The following is a 13146-nucleotide window of genomic DNA, read 5'->3' as shown; positions in this document are numbered from 1 at the left end:
ACGGGACTGCCGCAGGAAGTTCACCCCGGAGGAGCACTGGCTGCGCCGGTGAGACTTCCTGTCCCTGAAACCCCCGCCCCTAAACCTCTCTAGCTCCCCCTGTGTGTGGCTACAGACCAGGGGGCACTTGGTTCATCCAGGGCCTTCAGCAGACGCTTTTATCCAAAGCGACCTACAATCAGTACATTAGTCAGATGAAAGCGAAACAACAACATATCTCTGTGGGTACAGTAAGGATGTTCATAGAACCAAGTGCCAAGCACCAACCATCACCAGGTTAACCCATTCCCTGTGTACAACTAAGACAGCTAGGATAAGACGCCGCTCAATGCTAAGTACTATATTTAAGTGTGTTTAAGGACGTACAACATACAATAAATGCGCCTCTTTATGTCTGCAGTGATGGGTTTCTGTCCAACTACCACTGTATTATCAGAAACACCACCTCCCTGGTGGTGTTTCTGATAACACCGTGCTTGTTGTGGTCGTTGTGGTCGTTGTGGTCGTTGTGGTCGTTGTGGTAAAGTGTGTCTCCCATGTCTCCAGGGACCTGAAGCCCAGCCTGCTGTTCCAGGAGCTGGAGAAAGGGAAGCGGCGCGCCCAGCTGCTACTGCAGTACATCCCCCACGTCATCCCGCACAAGAACGTACGACACCCCTCTGCCCCTCCCCGGGGGGGGCGTACGACACCCCTCTGTCCCTCCCTGGGGGGGGCGTACGACACCCCTCTGCCCCTCCCCGGGGGGGGCGTACGACACCCCTCTGCCCCTCCCCGGGGGGGGCGTACGACACCCCTCTGTCCCTCCCCGGGGGGGGCGTACGACACCCCTCTGTCCCTCCCTGGGGGGGGGCGTACGACACCCCTCTGTCCCTCCCCGGGGGGGGGCGTACGACACCCCTCTGCCCCTCCCCGGGGGGGGGCGTACGACACCCCTCTGCCCCTCCCCGGGGGGGGCGTACGACACCCCTCTGCCCCTCCCTGGGGGGGGGCGTACGACACCCCTCTGTCCCTCCCCGGGGGGGGGCGTACGACACCCCTCTGCCCCTCCCCGGGGGGGGGGCGTACGACACCCCTCTGCCCCTCCCCGGGGGGGGCGTACGACACCCCTCTGCCCCTCCCCGGGGGGGGGGGCCGTACGCCCACCCCTCTTTCCCTCCCCGGGGGGGGCGTACGACACCCCTCTGTCCCTCCCTGGGGGGGGGCGTACGACACCCCTCTGTCCCTCCCTGGGGGGGGGCGTACGACACCCCTCTGTCCCTCCCCGGGGGGGGGCGTACGACACCCCTCTGCCCCTCCCCGGGGGGGGGCGTACGACACCCCTCTGTCCCTCCCTGGGGGGGGGGCGTACGACACCCCTCTGCCCCTCCCCGGGGGGGGCGTACGACACCCCTCTGCCCCTCCCCGGGGGGGGGGGCCGTACGCCCACCCCTCTGTCCCTCCCCGGGGGGGGCGTACGACACCCCTCTGTCCCTCCCCGGGGGGGGGCGTACGACACCCCTCTGCCCCTCCCCGGGGGGGGCGTACGACACCCCTCTGCCCCTCCCCGGGGGGGGGCGTACGACACCCCTCTGCCCCTCCCCGGGGGGGGCGTACGACACCCCTCTGCCCCTCCCCGGGGGGGGCGTACGACACCCCTCTGTCCCTCCCCGGGGGGGGGCGTACGACACCCCTCTGCCCCTCCCCGGGGGGGGGCGTACGACACCCCTCTGTCCCTCCCTGGGGGGGGGGCGTACGACACCCCTCTGCCCCTCCCCGGGGGGGGCGTACGACACCCCTCTGCCCCTCCCCGGGGGGGGGGGCCGTACGCCCACCCCTCTGTCCCTCCCCGGGGGGGGCGTACGACACCCCTCTGTCCCTCCCTGGGGGGGGGCGTACGACACCCCTCTGTCCCTCCCCGGGGGGGGGCGTACGACACCCCTCTGCCCCTCCCCGGGGGGGGGCGTACGACACCCCTCTGTCCCTCCCCGGGGGGGCACCGCCACATGTTCACACTACACTTTAACACTTTAGTGACCTGTTGAAGTTAGTTATTTAGAATTAATTATTTAAGAAAAGTTTTTTAAAGCTAGTTATTGCATTGAAATGACTTGAATTCTGAATCAGTTTTTAGTTATTTGATTGATATTGATCTCCGGGCGCGAGTGCTGCGCTCCTTAACGGTTCTCCTGTTCTCGGTTCCTCCCAGCGGGTTCTGCTGTTCCGGAACATCGTCACCAAGGAGAAGGAGAGCCTGGGCCTGGTGGAGACCAGCTCCGCCTCTCCACACGTCACCCACATCACCATCCGCCGCTCCCGTATGCTGGAGGTAGGAGGCCGCGAGCACAGAGCGCCACGAGCCCCGAACCAAACATACAGCAGCACAGAACTGAACCAAACCATACAGCAGCAGAGAACTGAACCAAACCATACAGCAGCAGAGAACTGAACCAAACATACAGCAGCAGAGAACTGAACCAAACATACAGCAGCAGAGAACTGAACCAAACATACAGCAGCAGAGAACTGAACCAAACATACAGCAGCAGAGAACTGAACCAAACATACAGCAGCAGAGAACTGAACCAAACATACAGCAGCAGAGAACCAAACCAAACCATACAGCAGCAGAGAACTGAACCAAACATACAGCAGAAGAGAACTGAACCAAACGCTCTGAGGCAGAATACAACAGAAGTCAAAGTGTTGTCAAATTATTAATTTGAGACACTGATATTCCTGCGACAAGGCATGGGTGAACTTTGTAAACAAGATCAAATAAAAAACAACAGGAATAAAGAATAGTACCAACATAAAGTGACCGACTGTGGCGAGAGACGACCCAGATCCCAAAATATGACCTTTTCATAATTTTCTCTTGATGTTTTCCAGGATGGCTACGACCAGCTCCGCCGCCTTCCCTCCAACTCCATCAAGGGCGTGATCCGGGTGAAGTTCGTCAACGACCTGGGCGTGGACGAGGCGGGAATCGACCAGGACGGCGTGTTCAAGGAGTTCCTGGAGGAGATCATCAAGAAGGTGTTCAACCCAGCGCTCAACCTCTTCAAGGTACGTCGTTAGTACCTGACCTCAAAGGGTTTTATGGTACGCTGTAAGGAACCTTAACATACCTGACCTCAAAGGGTTTTATGGTACGCTGTAAGGAACCTTAATATACCTGACCTCAAAGGGTTTTATGGTACGTTGTAAGGAACCTTAATATACCTGACCTCAAAGGGTTTTATGGTACATTGTAAGACTTTAGACTCTAGACTTTATTGTCCCCGAGGCAAAAATTATTTTTCACGTCACAAGTACATTGCCCTGGACTGGAGGGGGGTTTTATCGTGGCCTTTGGTTGAGGGCTGCTATGGCTGCCGGCACCAGGCTTAAGCCATAGCAGGCCTCCTGCCCAACAGGATGCTGTACCTGCATCCAGAGGGCATGATGGTGAAGTGGCCGTTGAGTGGGTGCTGTCCTGTGCTATTGTACGTGTGATGCAGGAGATGGCCTTGAAATTGAGCTCTGACAGTGTGGGTGTGGGGAGACCAATTCATTTGGCAGCCATGTTTGTGACACGTGTGAGTTTGACCCGGTTTCTGACAGTAAGCATGTTAAAGAAGCAGGTCGAACATTAGAGCACGATGGACAATACTCTGATACAACAGCAGAAGGAGGAAGGAAGGATATTAAGGGCCCTTAATTTACCTAACCTCAAAGGATTTTATGGTACGTTGTATGGAACATCAATATACCTGACCTCAAAGGGTTTTATGGTACGTTGTAAGGAACCTTAATAAACACAGAGATACATGTGAGAGGCAGGATTAAAGAGAGAAACATACACACGCACAAGAAAACGCCATCGAGAAAAGGTTTGTTTAAAAATGTCTTTAGGATGCTGACAGATTGCGGTGCTCTCTGCTGTTGACCCCAGCGCTGACCTCTGACCTCTGACCTCTGCTCTGTGTGGACTATGTCTCCTCAGACCACCAGCGGGAACGAGCGTCTGTATCCGTCGCCCACGTCCTACATCCACGAGAACCACCTGCAGCTCTTCGAGTTCGTGGGCAAGATGCTCGGGAAGGCCATGTATGAGGTACGCCTGAGGAACCTCACTCCTTCACTCCTTCTCCCTCTAGTGAACACTATATATCACACCTGGAGGTACGATACCTTCTACTGGTTCACTCCTTCACTCCTTCTCCCTGTAGTGAACACTATATATCACACCTGGAGGTACGATACCTTCTACTGGTTCACTCCTTCACTCCTTCTCCCTCTAGTGAACACTATATTTCACACTAGGAGGTACGATACCTTCTACTGGTTCACTCCTTCCCTTCTCCCTCTAGTGAACACTATATATCACACTAGGAGGTACGATACCTTCTACTGGTTCACTCCTTCCCTTCTCCCTGTAGTGAACACTATGCATCATTCTCTTTAGGAAGGGGGCGACTGGGAAACGGATCACCTGGGTTTTCCTAAATGATTTGACGGTCACTCTGGGCATGGATCAGTGCGCTATGAAGGGAACCATGGACACTAGGATTCTGAACTGCTCTACAAAGTGTGGACGTCCCAAACCCCCCCCCCCCCCCCCCCGTGTCCTGTCCAGGGCTCTCTTGATCCCACTGTTAACATGCCCCCCACCCTTTGTAATGTGTGCTGATGGTCCTGCCGTCTGTCCAGGGCATCGTGGTGGACGTGCCGTTCGCCTCCTTCTTCCTCAGCCAGGTCCTGGGCCACCACCACAGCTCCTTCTACAGCTCCATCGACGAGCTGCCCTCCCTGGACTCTGAGTTCTACAAGAACCTCACCTCCATCAAGGTCAGAGCCCCCCTCCATGTTGTGTTATCTCCTGCTTGTGTCTCTCTTATCGGAACTCGTTTACCGATAAGATTAAATAAGTCGGACCTTATCGTGATGTTCGGTCGAAGAGACGCCGGCGGACTTGTGAATAACGTAGGAGTGATGTATCGTTCCAGCGTTACGATGGAGATGTAGGAGATCTGGGGCTGACGTTATCCTATGATGAGGACGTCATGGGACAGGTGAGGAACCGGAACCAGAACCATGGCCTGAGGACCTCATTTGCATGATTTGATAATTCAGTGTAAGCTCACTCTAAGATCGATGTCCGATTCACAGCTGGTTTGCCACGAGCTGATCCCAGGAGGAAAGACCATGGCGGTGATCAACGAGAACAAGTGAGGGAACACAAACGGACCTCCGCAGCTCATTACCACCCCTACCGCTCATTACCACCCCTACCGCTCATTACCACCCTACCGCTCATTACCACCCCTACCGTTCATTACCACCCCTACTGTTCATTACCACCCCTACCGTTCATTACCACCCTACCGTTCATTACCTACCGTTCATTACCACCCTACCGTTCATTACCAGCGTTCATTACCACCCTACCGTTCATTACCACCGTTCATTACCACCCTACCGTTCATTACCACCCCTACCGCTCATTACCACCGTTCATTACCACCCCTACCGTTCATTACCACCCCTACCGTTCATTACCACCCCTACCATTCATTACCACCGTTCATTACCACCCTACCGTTCATTACCACCCCTACCGTTCATTACCAGCTCTACCGTTCATTACCACCCTACCGTTCATTACCACCCCTACCGTTCATTACCACCCCTACCGCTCATTACGACCCCTACCGTTCATTACCAGCCCTACCGTTCATTACGACCCCTACCGTTCATTACCAGCCCTACCGTTCATTACCACCCTTACCGTTCATTACCAGCCCTACCGTTCATTACGACCCCTACCGTTCATTACCAGCCCTACCGTTCATTACCAGCCCTACCGTTCATTACCAGCCCTACCGTTCATTACCAGCCCTACCGTTCATTACCACCCTTACCGTTCATTACCAGCCCTACCGTTCATTACCAGCCCTACCGTTCATTACCAGCCCTACCGTTCATTACCAGCCCTACCGTTCATTACCACCCTTACCGTTCATTACCACCCCTACCGCTCATTACGACCCCTACCGTTCATTACCACCCTTACCGTTCATTACCAGCCCTACCGTTCATTACCAGCCCTACCGTTCATTACCACCCTTACCGTTCATTACCAGCCCTACCGTTCATTACCACCCTTACCGTTCATTACCAGCCCTACCGTTCATTACCACCCTACCGTTTCTCCAGAGTTCACTGAGTCTCTGCACAGCCTCCCTCCACGCCCCTCTTACACACTTATTGTATGTTGTACTTCCTGGCACTTAACAACAGTACTTAGCATTATGTAGCATCTTATCCTATCTGTCTGTGCTGTATGCAGAGAATGGGTTAACCTAGTGATGGTTAGTGCTTGGCACTTGGTTCTATGAACATCCTTACTGTACCCACAGAGATATATTGTTATTTCTCTTTCTTCTAAAAATGTACTTATTGTTAGTCGCTCCGGTTAGAAGCGTCTGCTGAACGCCCTCGGTGTGAATGTGAACGTTGCACGCCGATGCTAGAGCTCATCCGATGGTCCCGTCCACAGGATCAGCTACATCCACCTCATGGCCCACTTCAGGATGCACACGCAGATCAAGGAGCAGACGGGCGCCTTCATCCGCGGCTTCCGCAGCATCATCAACCCCGAGTGGCTGCACGTGTTCTCCACGCCCGAGGTCCAGCGTCTGGTGTCAGGGGACAACGCCGAGATCGACCTGGACGACCTCAAGTAGGGCCCCCGCTAGAACCCCTATGACCCCCGCTAGAAACCCCCCCCCCCCCCGCATGACCCAACGACCACTGGGGCATTTTATTGTTTTGAAATGGGTTCTTTTTATTTACACAGCATGCAAGAAACGTCGTCTGGGAAATAGGGTTTATTTAGAATATCTGTCCTGTTGGACCATTGGACGCACCATGTCCCTTTGTCTCCGCCCTGCAGGAAGCACACGGTGTACTACGGGGGCTTCCACAGCAGCCACCGCGTGGTCATCTGGCTCTGGGACATCCTGTCCAGCGACTTCACCTCCGAGGAGCGCGCCATGTTCCTCAAGGTGGGTTCCCCCGCCCCCCCCAGTCCCCGACGAGTGCATTACGTGTCCTCTGATATACACCAGGGCCCCACACACGCGTGTCCTCTGATATACACCAGGGCCCCACACACGCGTGTCCTCTGATATACACCAGGGCCCCACACACGCGTGTCCTCTGATATACACCAGGGCCCCACACACGCGTGTCCTCTGATATACACCAGGGCCCCACACACGCGTGTCCTCTGATATACACCAGGGCCCCACACACGCGTGTCCTCTGATATACACCAGGGCCCCACCCACGGAGTCCCAGCAGCTCACAGAGGATCAGAGGAAGAGAGAAGACTGAGAACAATCTAAAGCACGCCATCAAACATGCCAGTCCTGTTCTAACTTTCTTCTTCCTGTTGTGTTCCTGTTGTGTTGCTGGTCCTCAGTTCGTCACCAGCTGCTCCCGGCCCCCCCTGCTGGGCTTTGCGTACCTCAAGCCTCCGTTCTCCATCCGCTGTGTGGAGGTCTCAGACGACCAGGTGAGAGGCCATCAGGTCCATCAGGACGTCCCACCAGTAGACTCAGGTCCATCAGGACGTCCCACCAGTAGACTCAGGTCCATCAGGACGTCCCACCAGTAGACTCAGGTCCATCAGGACGTCCCACCAGTAGACTCAGGCCCATCAGGACGTCCCACCAGTAGACTCAGGCCCATCAGGACGTCCCACCAGTAGACTCAGGCCCATCAGGACGTCCCACCAGTAGACTCAGGTCCATCAGGACGTCCCACCAGTAGACTCAGGTCCATCAGGACGTCCCACCAGTAGACTCAGGTCCATCAGGACGTCCCACCAGTAGACTCAGGTCCATCAGGACGTCCCACCAGTAGACTCAGGCCCATCAGGACGTCCCACCAGTAGACTCAGGTCCATCAGGACGTCCCACCAGTAGACTCAGGCCCATCAGGACGTCCCACCAGTAGACTCAGGCCCATCAGGACGTCCCACCAGTAGACTCAGGCCCATCAGGACGTCCCACCAGTAGACTCAGGTCCATCAGGACGTCCCACCAGTAGACTCAGGCCCATCAGGACGTCCCACCAGTATACTCAGGTCCATCAGGACGTCCCACCAGTAGACTCAGGTCCATCAGGACGTCCCACCAGTAGACTCAGGTCCATCAGGACGTCCCACCAGTAGACTCAGGTCCATCAGGACGTCCCACCAGTAGACTCAGGTCCATCAGGACGTCCCACCAGTATACTCAGGTCCATCAGGACGTCCCACCAGTAGACTCAGGTCCATCAGGACGTCCCACCAGTAGACTCAGGCCCATCAGGACGTCCCACCAGTAGACTCAGGCCCATCAGGACGTCCCACCAGTAGACTCAGGTCCATCAGGACGTCCCACCAGTAGACTCAGGCCCATCAGGACGTCCCACCAGTAGACTCAGGCCCATCAGGACGTCCCACCAGTAGACTCAGGTCCATCAGGACGTCCCACCAGTAGACTCAGGTCCATCAGGACGTCCCACCAGTAGACTCAGGTCCATCAGGACGTCCCACCAGTAGACTCAGGCCCATCAGGACGTCCCACCAGTAGAATCAGGTCCATCAGGACGTCCCACCAGTAGACTCAGGCCCATCAGGACGTCCCACCAGTAGACTCAGGTCCATCAGGACGTCCCACCAGTAGACTCAGGCCCATCAGGACGTCCCACCAGTATACTCAGGTCCATCAGGACGTCCCACCAGTAGACTCAGGTCCATCAGGACGTCCCACCAGTAGACTCAGGTCCATCAGGACGTCCCACCAGTAGACTCAGGTCCATCAGGACGTCCCACCAGTAGACTCAGGTCCATCAGGACGTCCCGCCGCTGGAAGCAGCAGATGTGTCTGTAGACGTGTTTGAAGCGTCCCGGAGCGGTGGCCGTGTGGGCCGTGGGATTAGATTCAAATTAGATTAGATTGAATTTAATTGTCACTGTAAGGACAACCAGTACCACGAAATGCAGTTTACATCCATCCTGTAGTGCATCATCCAAAAAGTGCTTTTCCTTTTTGCAGTGCTTGAATAAAAAAATAAGTAAGACACCAAATGCAAGCCATTATTAAAGTGCATAGAGTTATGAGGAATCAGACAGTCCATAGTCCATAAATAGAATAGCAGTATGATCATATAAAGTAAAGTGCATTAATGAAGTGCATAGTGGTCAGAGGTAGTCCGACAGTCCACAGTCGTGTTCCCCCCCTCTCCCACATGTTCAAAGGGAGAGGGGCAGGGCCAGAAGGGGGGCGTTAGTGTTGAGCAGTGTTCTGGTGGTGTGAAAGAAGACAGGCTCCTGTCACGTCTCCCAGACGGGCGTATAGAGAAGGTGATTGGTTGGTCCTGACGAGTCCAGGAGAGGGGAGACCAGTTCTTTATCCAGCACAGCCAGAGATCAGGAGGTCCCTACAGACCAGATGGAAGATGTGGAATAAGAGATAAAGAATCAATACAGAACATGTATCTATACATACAATAAGAAGTAGCAGTGTAGAACCAGAGGCAAACCTTTCAGACTGTCGTGGACCTTATTGAAATCACACCTGAAGCTGTGATCGTCGTGGCGTCGGCTAAAGGCGTCTTCTCCATTTACCTTTACACTGAGGGCATTTAGACGCTTTTATCCAAAGCGACTTACAATTAAGTACATTTGTCAGAAGAAAGAGAAGCAACAACATATCTCTGTGGGTACAGTAAGGATGTTCATAGAACCAAGTGCCAAGCACTAACCATCACTAGGTTAACCCATTCCCCGTAGTCAACAGAGACAGCTAGGATAAGACGCTTCACAATGCTGAGTACTGTTTTTAAGTGCCAGGACGTACAACATAGAATAAGTGCATACATTAAGTGCCAGTTGTTAAGTGCCAGGACTCATTACGTGCCAAGTCTCCATGACTCGCTGTATCCTAACGCCAGCCTCCCCCCCCCCCAGGACACTGGGGACACGCTGGGCAGCGTGCTCAGGGGCTTCTTCACCATCCGCAAGAAGGAGCCGGGGGGGCGGCTGCCCACCTCCTCCACCTGCTTCAACCTGCTGAAGCTCCCCAACTACAGCAAGAAGAGCATCCTGAGGGACAAGCTGCGCTACGCCATCAGCATGAACACCGGCTTCGAGCTCTCCTAGCCCCCCGGACCCGGACCCCCCTCCGGCTCTGGTCCCACCCCAACGGGACCCCCCTCGATCCGGACCCCACTCTGCCCTCCCCTCTCCGACCGGACCGCCCCGAACACCAGAGACAGACTCTCCGGTCCGCTGTCCCCCGGTCCTTCGGTCCGTCGGTCCGTCGTCCCCCCGGAGACGGCGGGCGCGGGCTGCTCATCGTCTGGAGGCCCTGTGGTTCCCTGGTGGTCCCGGAGGAGGGGAGACGGAACCCCACCCCAGACCCTCCGCCCGACGTCTGTCTGATCTGATAAGGCAGAGGTTTAACTCGATGAGCCGTTGGGATCTGGTTCTCGGGCCTCAGAGGGGAGCCTCCTCCAACACTCCTGTCTGAAGGGGGAGGCGGGAAGCAATACGGATGTAATGCAAGCCATGAGACACGCCGTTGATTCACTCCAGGAGGCAAATCCAATCGAGGACACACTCCCACCGCTCCCAGACCGTCTGGGCACTCTCCGGGAGATCTGATTGCTGCAGAGTGCACTTTTTACCAAGAGGAGACAAATCATTTCCACGTTGTCGACGTCCATGGAGGATGAACACCACAAGTGTTTTTGAGACATGGCTGGCTTTTTACGCTCTCTGGATGAAGATGTCTCCCCCCCTCCCCCCCCCCCCCCCCCCCCCACAGACACTAAGCCCCCAGCAGCCCCCCCGGGACCCTGTCCTCACAACTGTCTGTCCGTTAACCCCTAACTATTGTTTGCTCATGCCGTTGGTTCTCAGCCCGACTGACGTGTGTTCCTGCAGACCCTCCTCATCCTCATCAGATTAGGACTTCAGGAGGAGGAGGAAGAGCAGGAAGTCCACGCATAGCCCCACGACCCTCGAACAATGCTCAGTGCCTCATGTCTGCTCCACCTCGCTATAGCGTCTTTCTTTCAAACGGAACCAATAACTCGTTCTTTGGAATCAAGCCATACACCCCAGGACAGCCCTCTGCTCCGCTACGACTCAAAGAAAGAAGCGCGCTCCAGAAGACCTCCACCGACCACGCCCGATAGCCCCCCGACTGAAGAGGGCCCCACTCTTCGCCCGAGTGGACTTTAGAAGCCATGTCGAACAGATCCGGAGGAAAACCTCCCTGATGTCAGAACGGTCCATTCACTCGATCCAACAGCTTGTTTTGATGTCCTGCTTCTAGAGAGTTCTTCTTGCACACTAATACGGTCGACTGTTGTTTTGTTTTTTTCATGAAGAGATTATTACCGAATGTTTTGTTGAAAGTCTTAAAAATGTATTAAACAGGGTTGGTTGGTTCCCAGGTCCGACCGGCTTTAAGTCAGCGAAGGGACCATTCTTTTAAAAAGAGTCCAACGTTTTGAAAAAGTGAATAAACTCAACAAACAACTTTAACTTGCTAAGATCTCCTATTATGCAAATCTTGTGTTGGACGGTTATTTTGTATAAGCAGGAACCCCGGCTGGATAACAGGAGCAGCTTGAGACGCTGAAACTGACCTGAGGAACCAGAGCTCAAACACTGACCTGAGGAACCAGAGCTCAAACACTGACCTGAGGAACCAGAGCTCAAACACAGACCTGAGGAACCAGAGCTCAAACACAGACCACAGACCTGAGGAACCAGAGCTTAAACACTGACCTGAGGAACCAGAGCTCAAACACTGACCTGAGGAACCAGAGCTCAAACACTGACCTTGGGAACCAGAGCTCGACCACAGACCTGAGGAACCAGAGCTCAAACACTGACCTGGGGAACCAGAGCTCAAACACAGACTACAGACCTGAGGAACCAGAGCTCAAACACTGACCTGAGGAACCAGAGCTCAAACACTGACCTGAGGAACCAGAGCTCAAACACAGACTACAGACCTGAGGAACCAGAGCTCGACCACAGACCACAGACCTGAGGAACCAGAGCTCAAACACTGACCTGAGGAACCAGAGCTCAAACACAGACTACAGACCTGAGGAACCAGAGCTCAAACACTGACCTGAGGAACCAGAGCTCAAACACTGACCTGAGGAACCAGAGTCCACCACAGACCTGAATGAGATGATTCTACCAGGCAGAGGAGGAACGCCTTCATAGCATGTTGGTCTTGGGCAACGAGGTTACTCATCAGTTTTAAATGATGTCAAGAAAATCGACAAACGATACAGACTGCACTAAACTCTCCAGCGGACTGTTGCATCTTGCTTTAGAAGTCAGTTTTTTTGGAATTAAGTTTTAAAAAGGACTTTGGAAATGTGTTTCTCTATTCATGGTTCCTGGCTATGTGGTCTGAGGACTCCCAGTGTATAAATGATCCTTCTGTAAGATGATAGTATTCTGATTGAATACGTTAACATAGCCTAGTTCCTCATGTATCCTATTATATAAAACCTTTACCTAACACATGGAGTCGGTCGTTCATTCCTGTGTTGTCTCTCTGTTTGGCTTTGCCTCTCCACATATCTATATATATGTATTGATTCATTGATCACCACCACCTGCATCCCCAGTGTGTTGACCTCCCTGACCTGTTGGACTGGGGTCAAGGTTCTCTCGGGCTTCACTTGTTCATCAATCATGATAGGTTTTATGATGCTGTTGTATCCAAACGATCATTCGAGTAGTACTCACGGCCCGGGTGAATGCAGCATCGACTCTTCTCTATAAAGTGCACTGGGGTAGTGATCTACCTTAGAGGTTCCTGCTCCTGCACAATGGTTCAAAATGCTGCAAAGGTAAAAAAAACTATAGAATATCATAATAAAAATCACTTGTTCATTGATTAATATTGTACTCGGTATGTATGCGCTAATGTGGTTCCTCTATAATTAATACCATATGTTTCACATTAATATATTTCCAAATATGGCTACTTAAGGCCTACAAATACATTTATTTTTGTTTCATCATCACTTCAGTTTCATCATGTTGAGTTGAGCTGTAATCCAGCGGTCAGCTGACTGGGAACAGGATCCCGTCCT

General features: G+C 54.0%; 1 protein-coding gene across 2 annotated transcripts in view; it reads left to right on the top strand.

Annotated features, from left to right (window-relative positions):
- Positions 1–12548, top strand: part of ube3b (ubiquitin protein ligase E3B) — a 21024-nt gene extending 8476 nt beyond the window's left edge. For both annotated transcript variants that reach the window (XM_079742264.1, XM_079742263.1), the window contains 12 exons: positions 1–48; positions 547–646; positions 2186–2305; positions 2869–3045; positions 3965–4075; positions 4672–4809; positions 4968–5033; positions 5131–5189; positions 6521–6703; positions 6917–7028; positions 7448–7540; positions 9983–12548. The exon at positions 1–48 is cut by the window's left edge and continues 67 nt beyond it. In XM_079742264.1, the coding sequence (XP_079598390.1) occupies positions 1–48; positions 547–646; positions 2186–2305; positions 2869–3045; positions 3965–4075; positions 4672–4809; positions 4968–5033; positions 5131–5189; positions 6521–6703; positions 6917–7028; positions 7448–7540; positions 9983–10174 (1399 nt within the window). In that variant the 3' untranslated portion in view covers positions 10175–12548. The remainder of the gene's footprint in view (positions 49–546; positions 647–2185; positions 2306–2868; positions 3046–3964; positions 4076–4671; positions 4810–4967; positions 5034–5130; positions 5190–6520; positions 6704–6916; positions 7029–7447; positions 7541–9982) is intronic.
- The last annotated feature ends 598 nt before the right edge of the window (positions 12549–13146 follow it).

The sequence above is a fragment of the Pollachius pollachius genome (genome assembly GCF_949987615.1).
Source record: "Pollachius pollachius genome assembly, chromosome: 1".
Lineage (NCBI taxonomy): Eukaryota > Metazoa > Chordata > Actinopteri > Gadiformes > Gadidae > Pollachius > Pollachius pollachius.
Note: the sequence above shows the minus strand (reverse complement) of the source record. Positions and strands in the feature narration are given on the sequence as shown.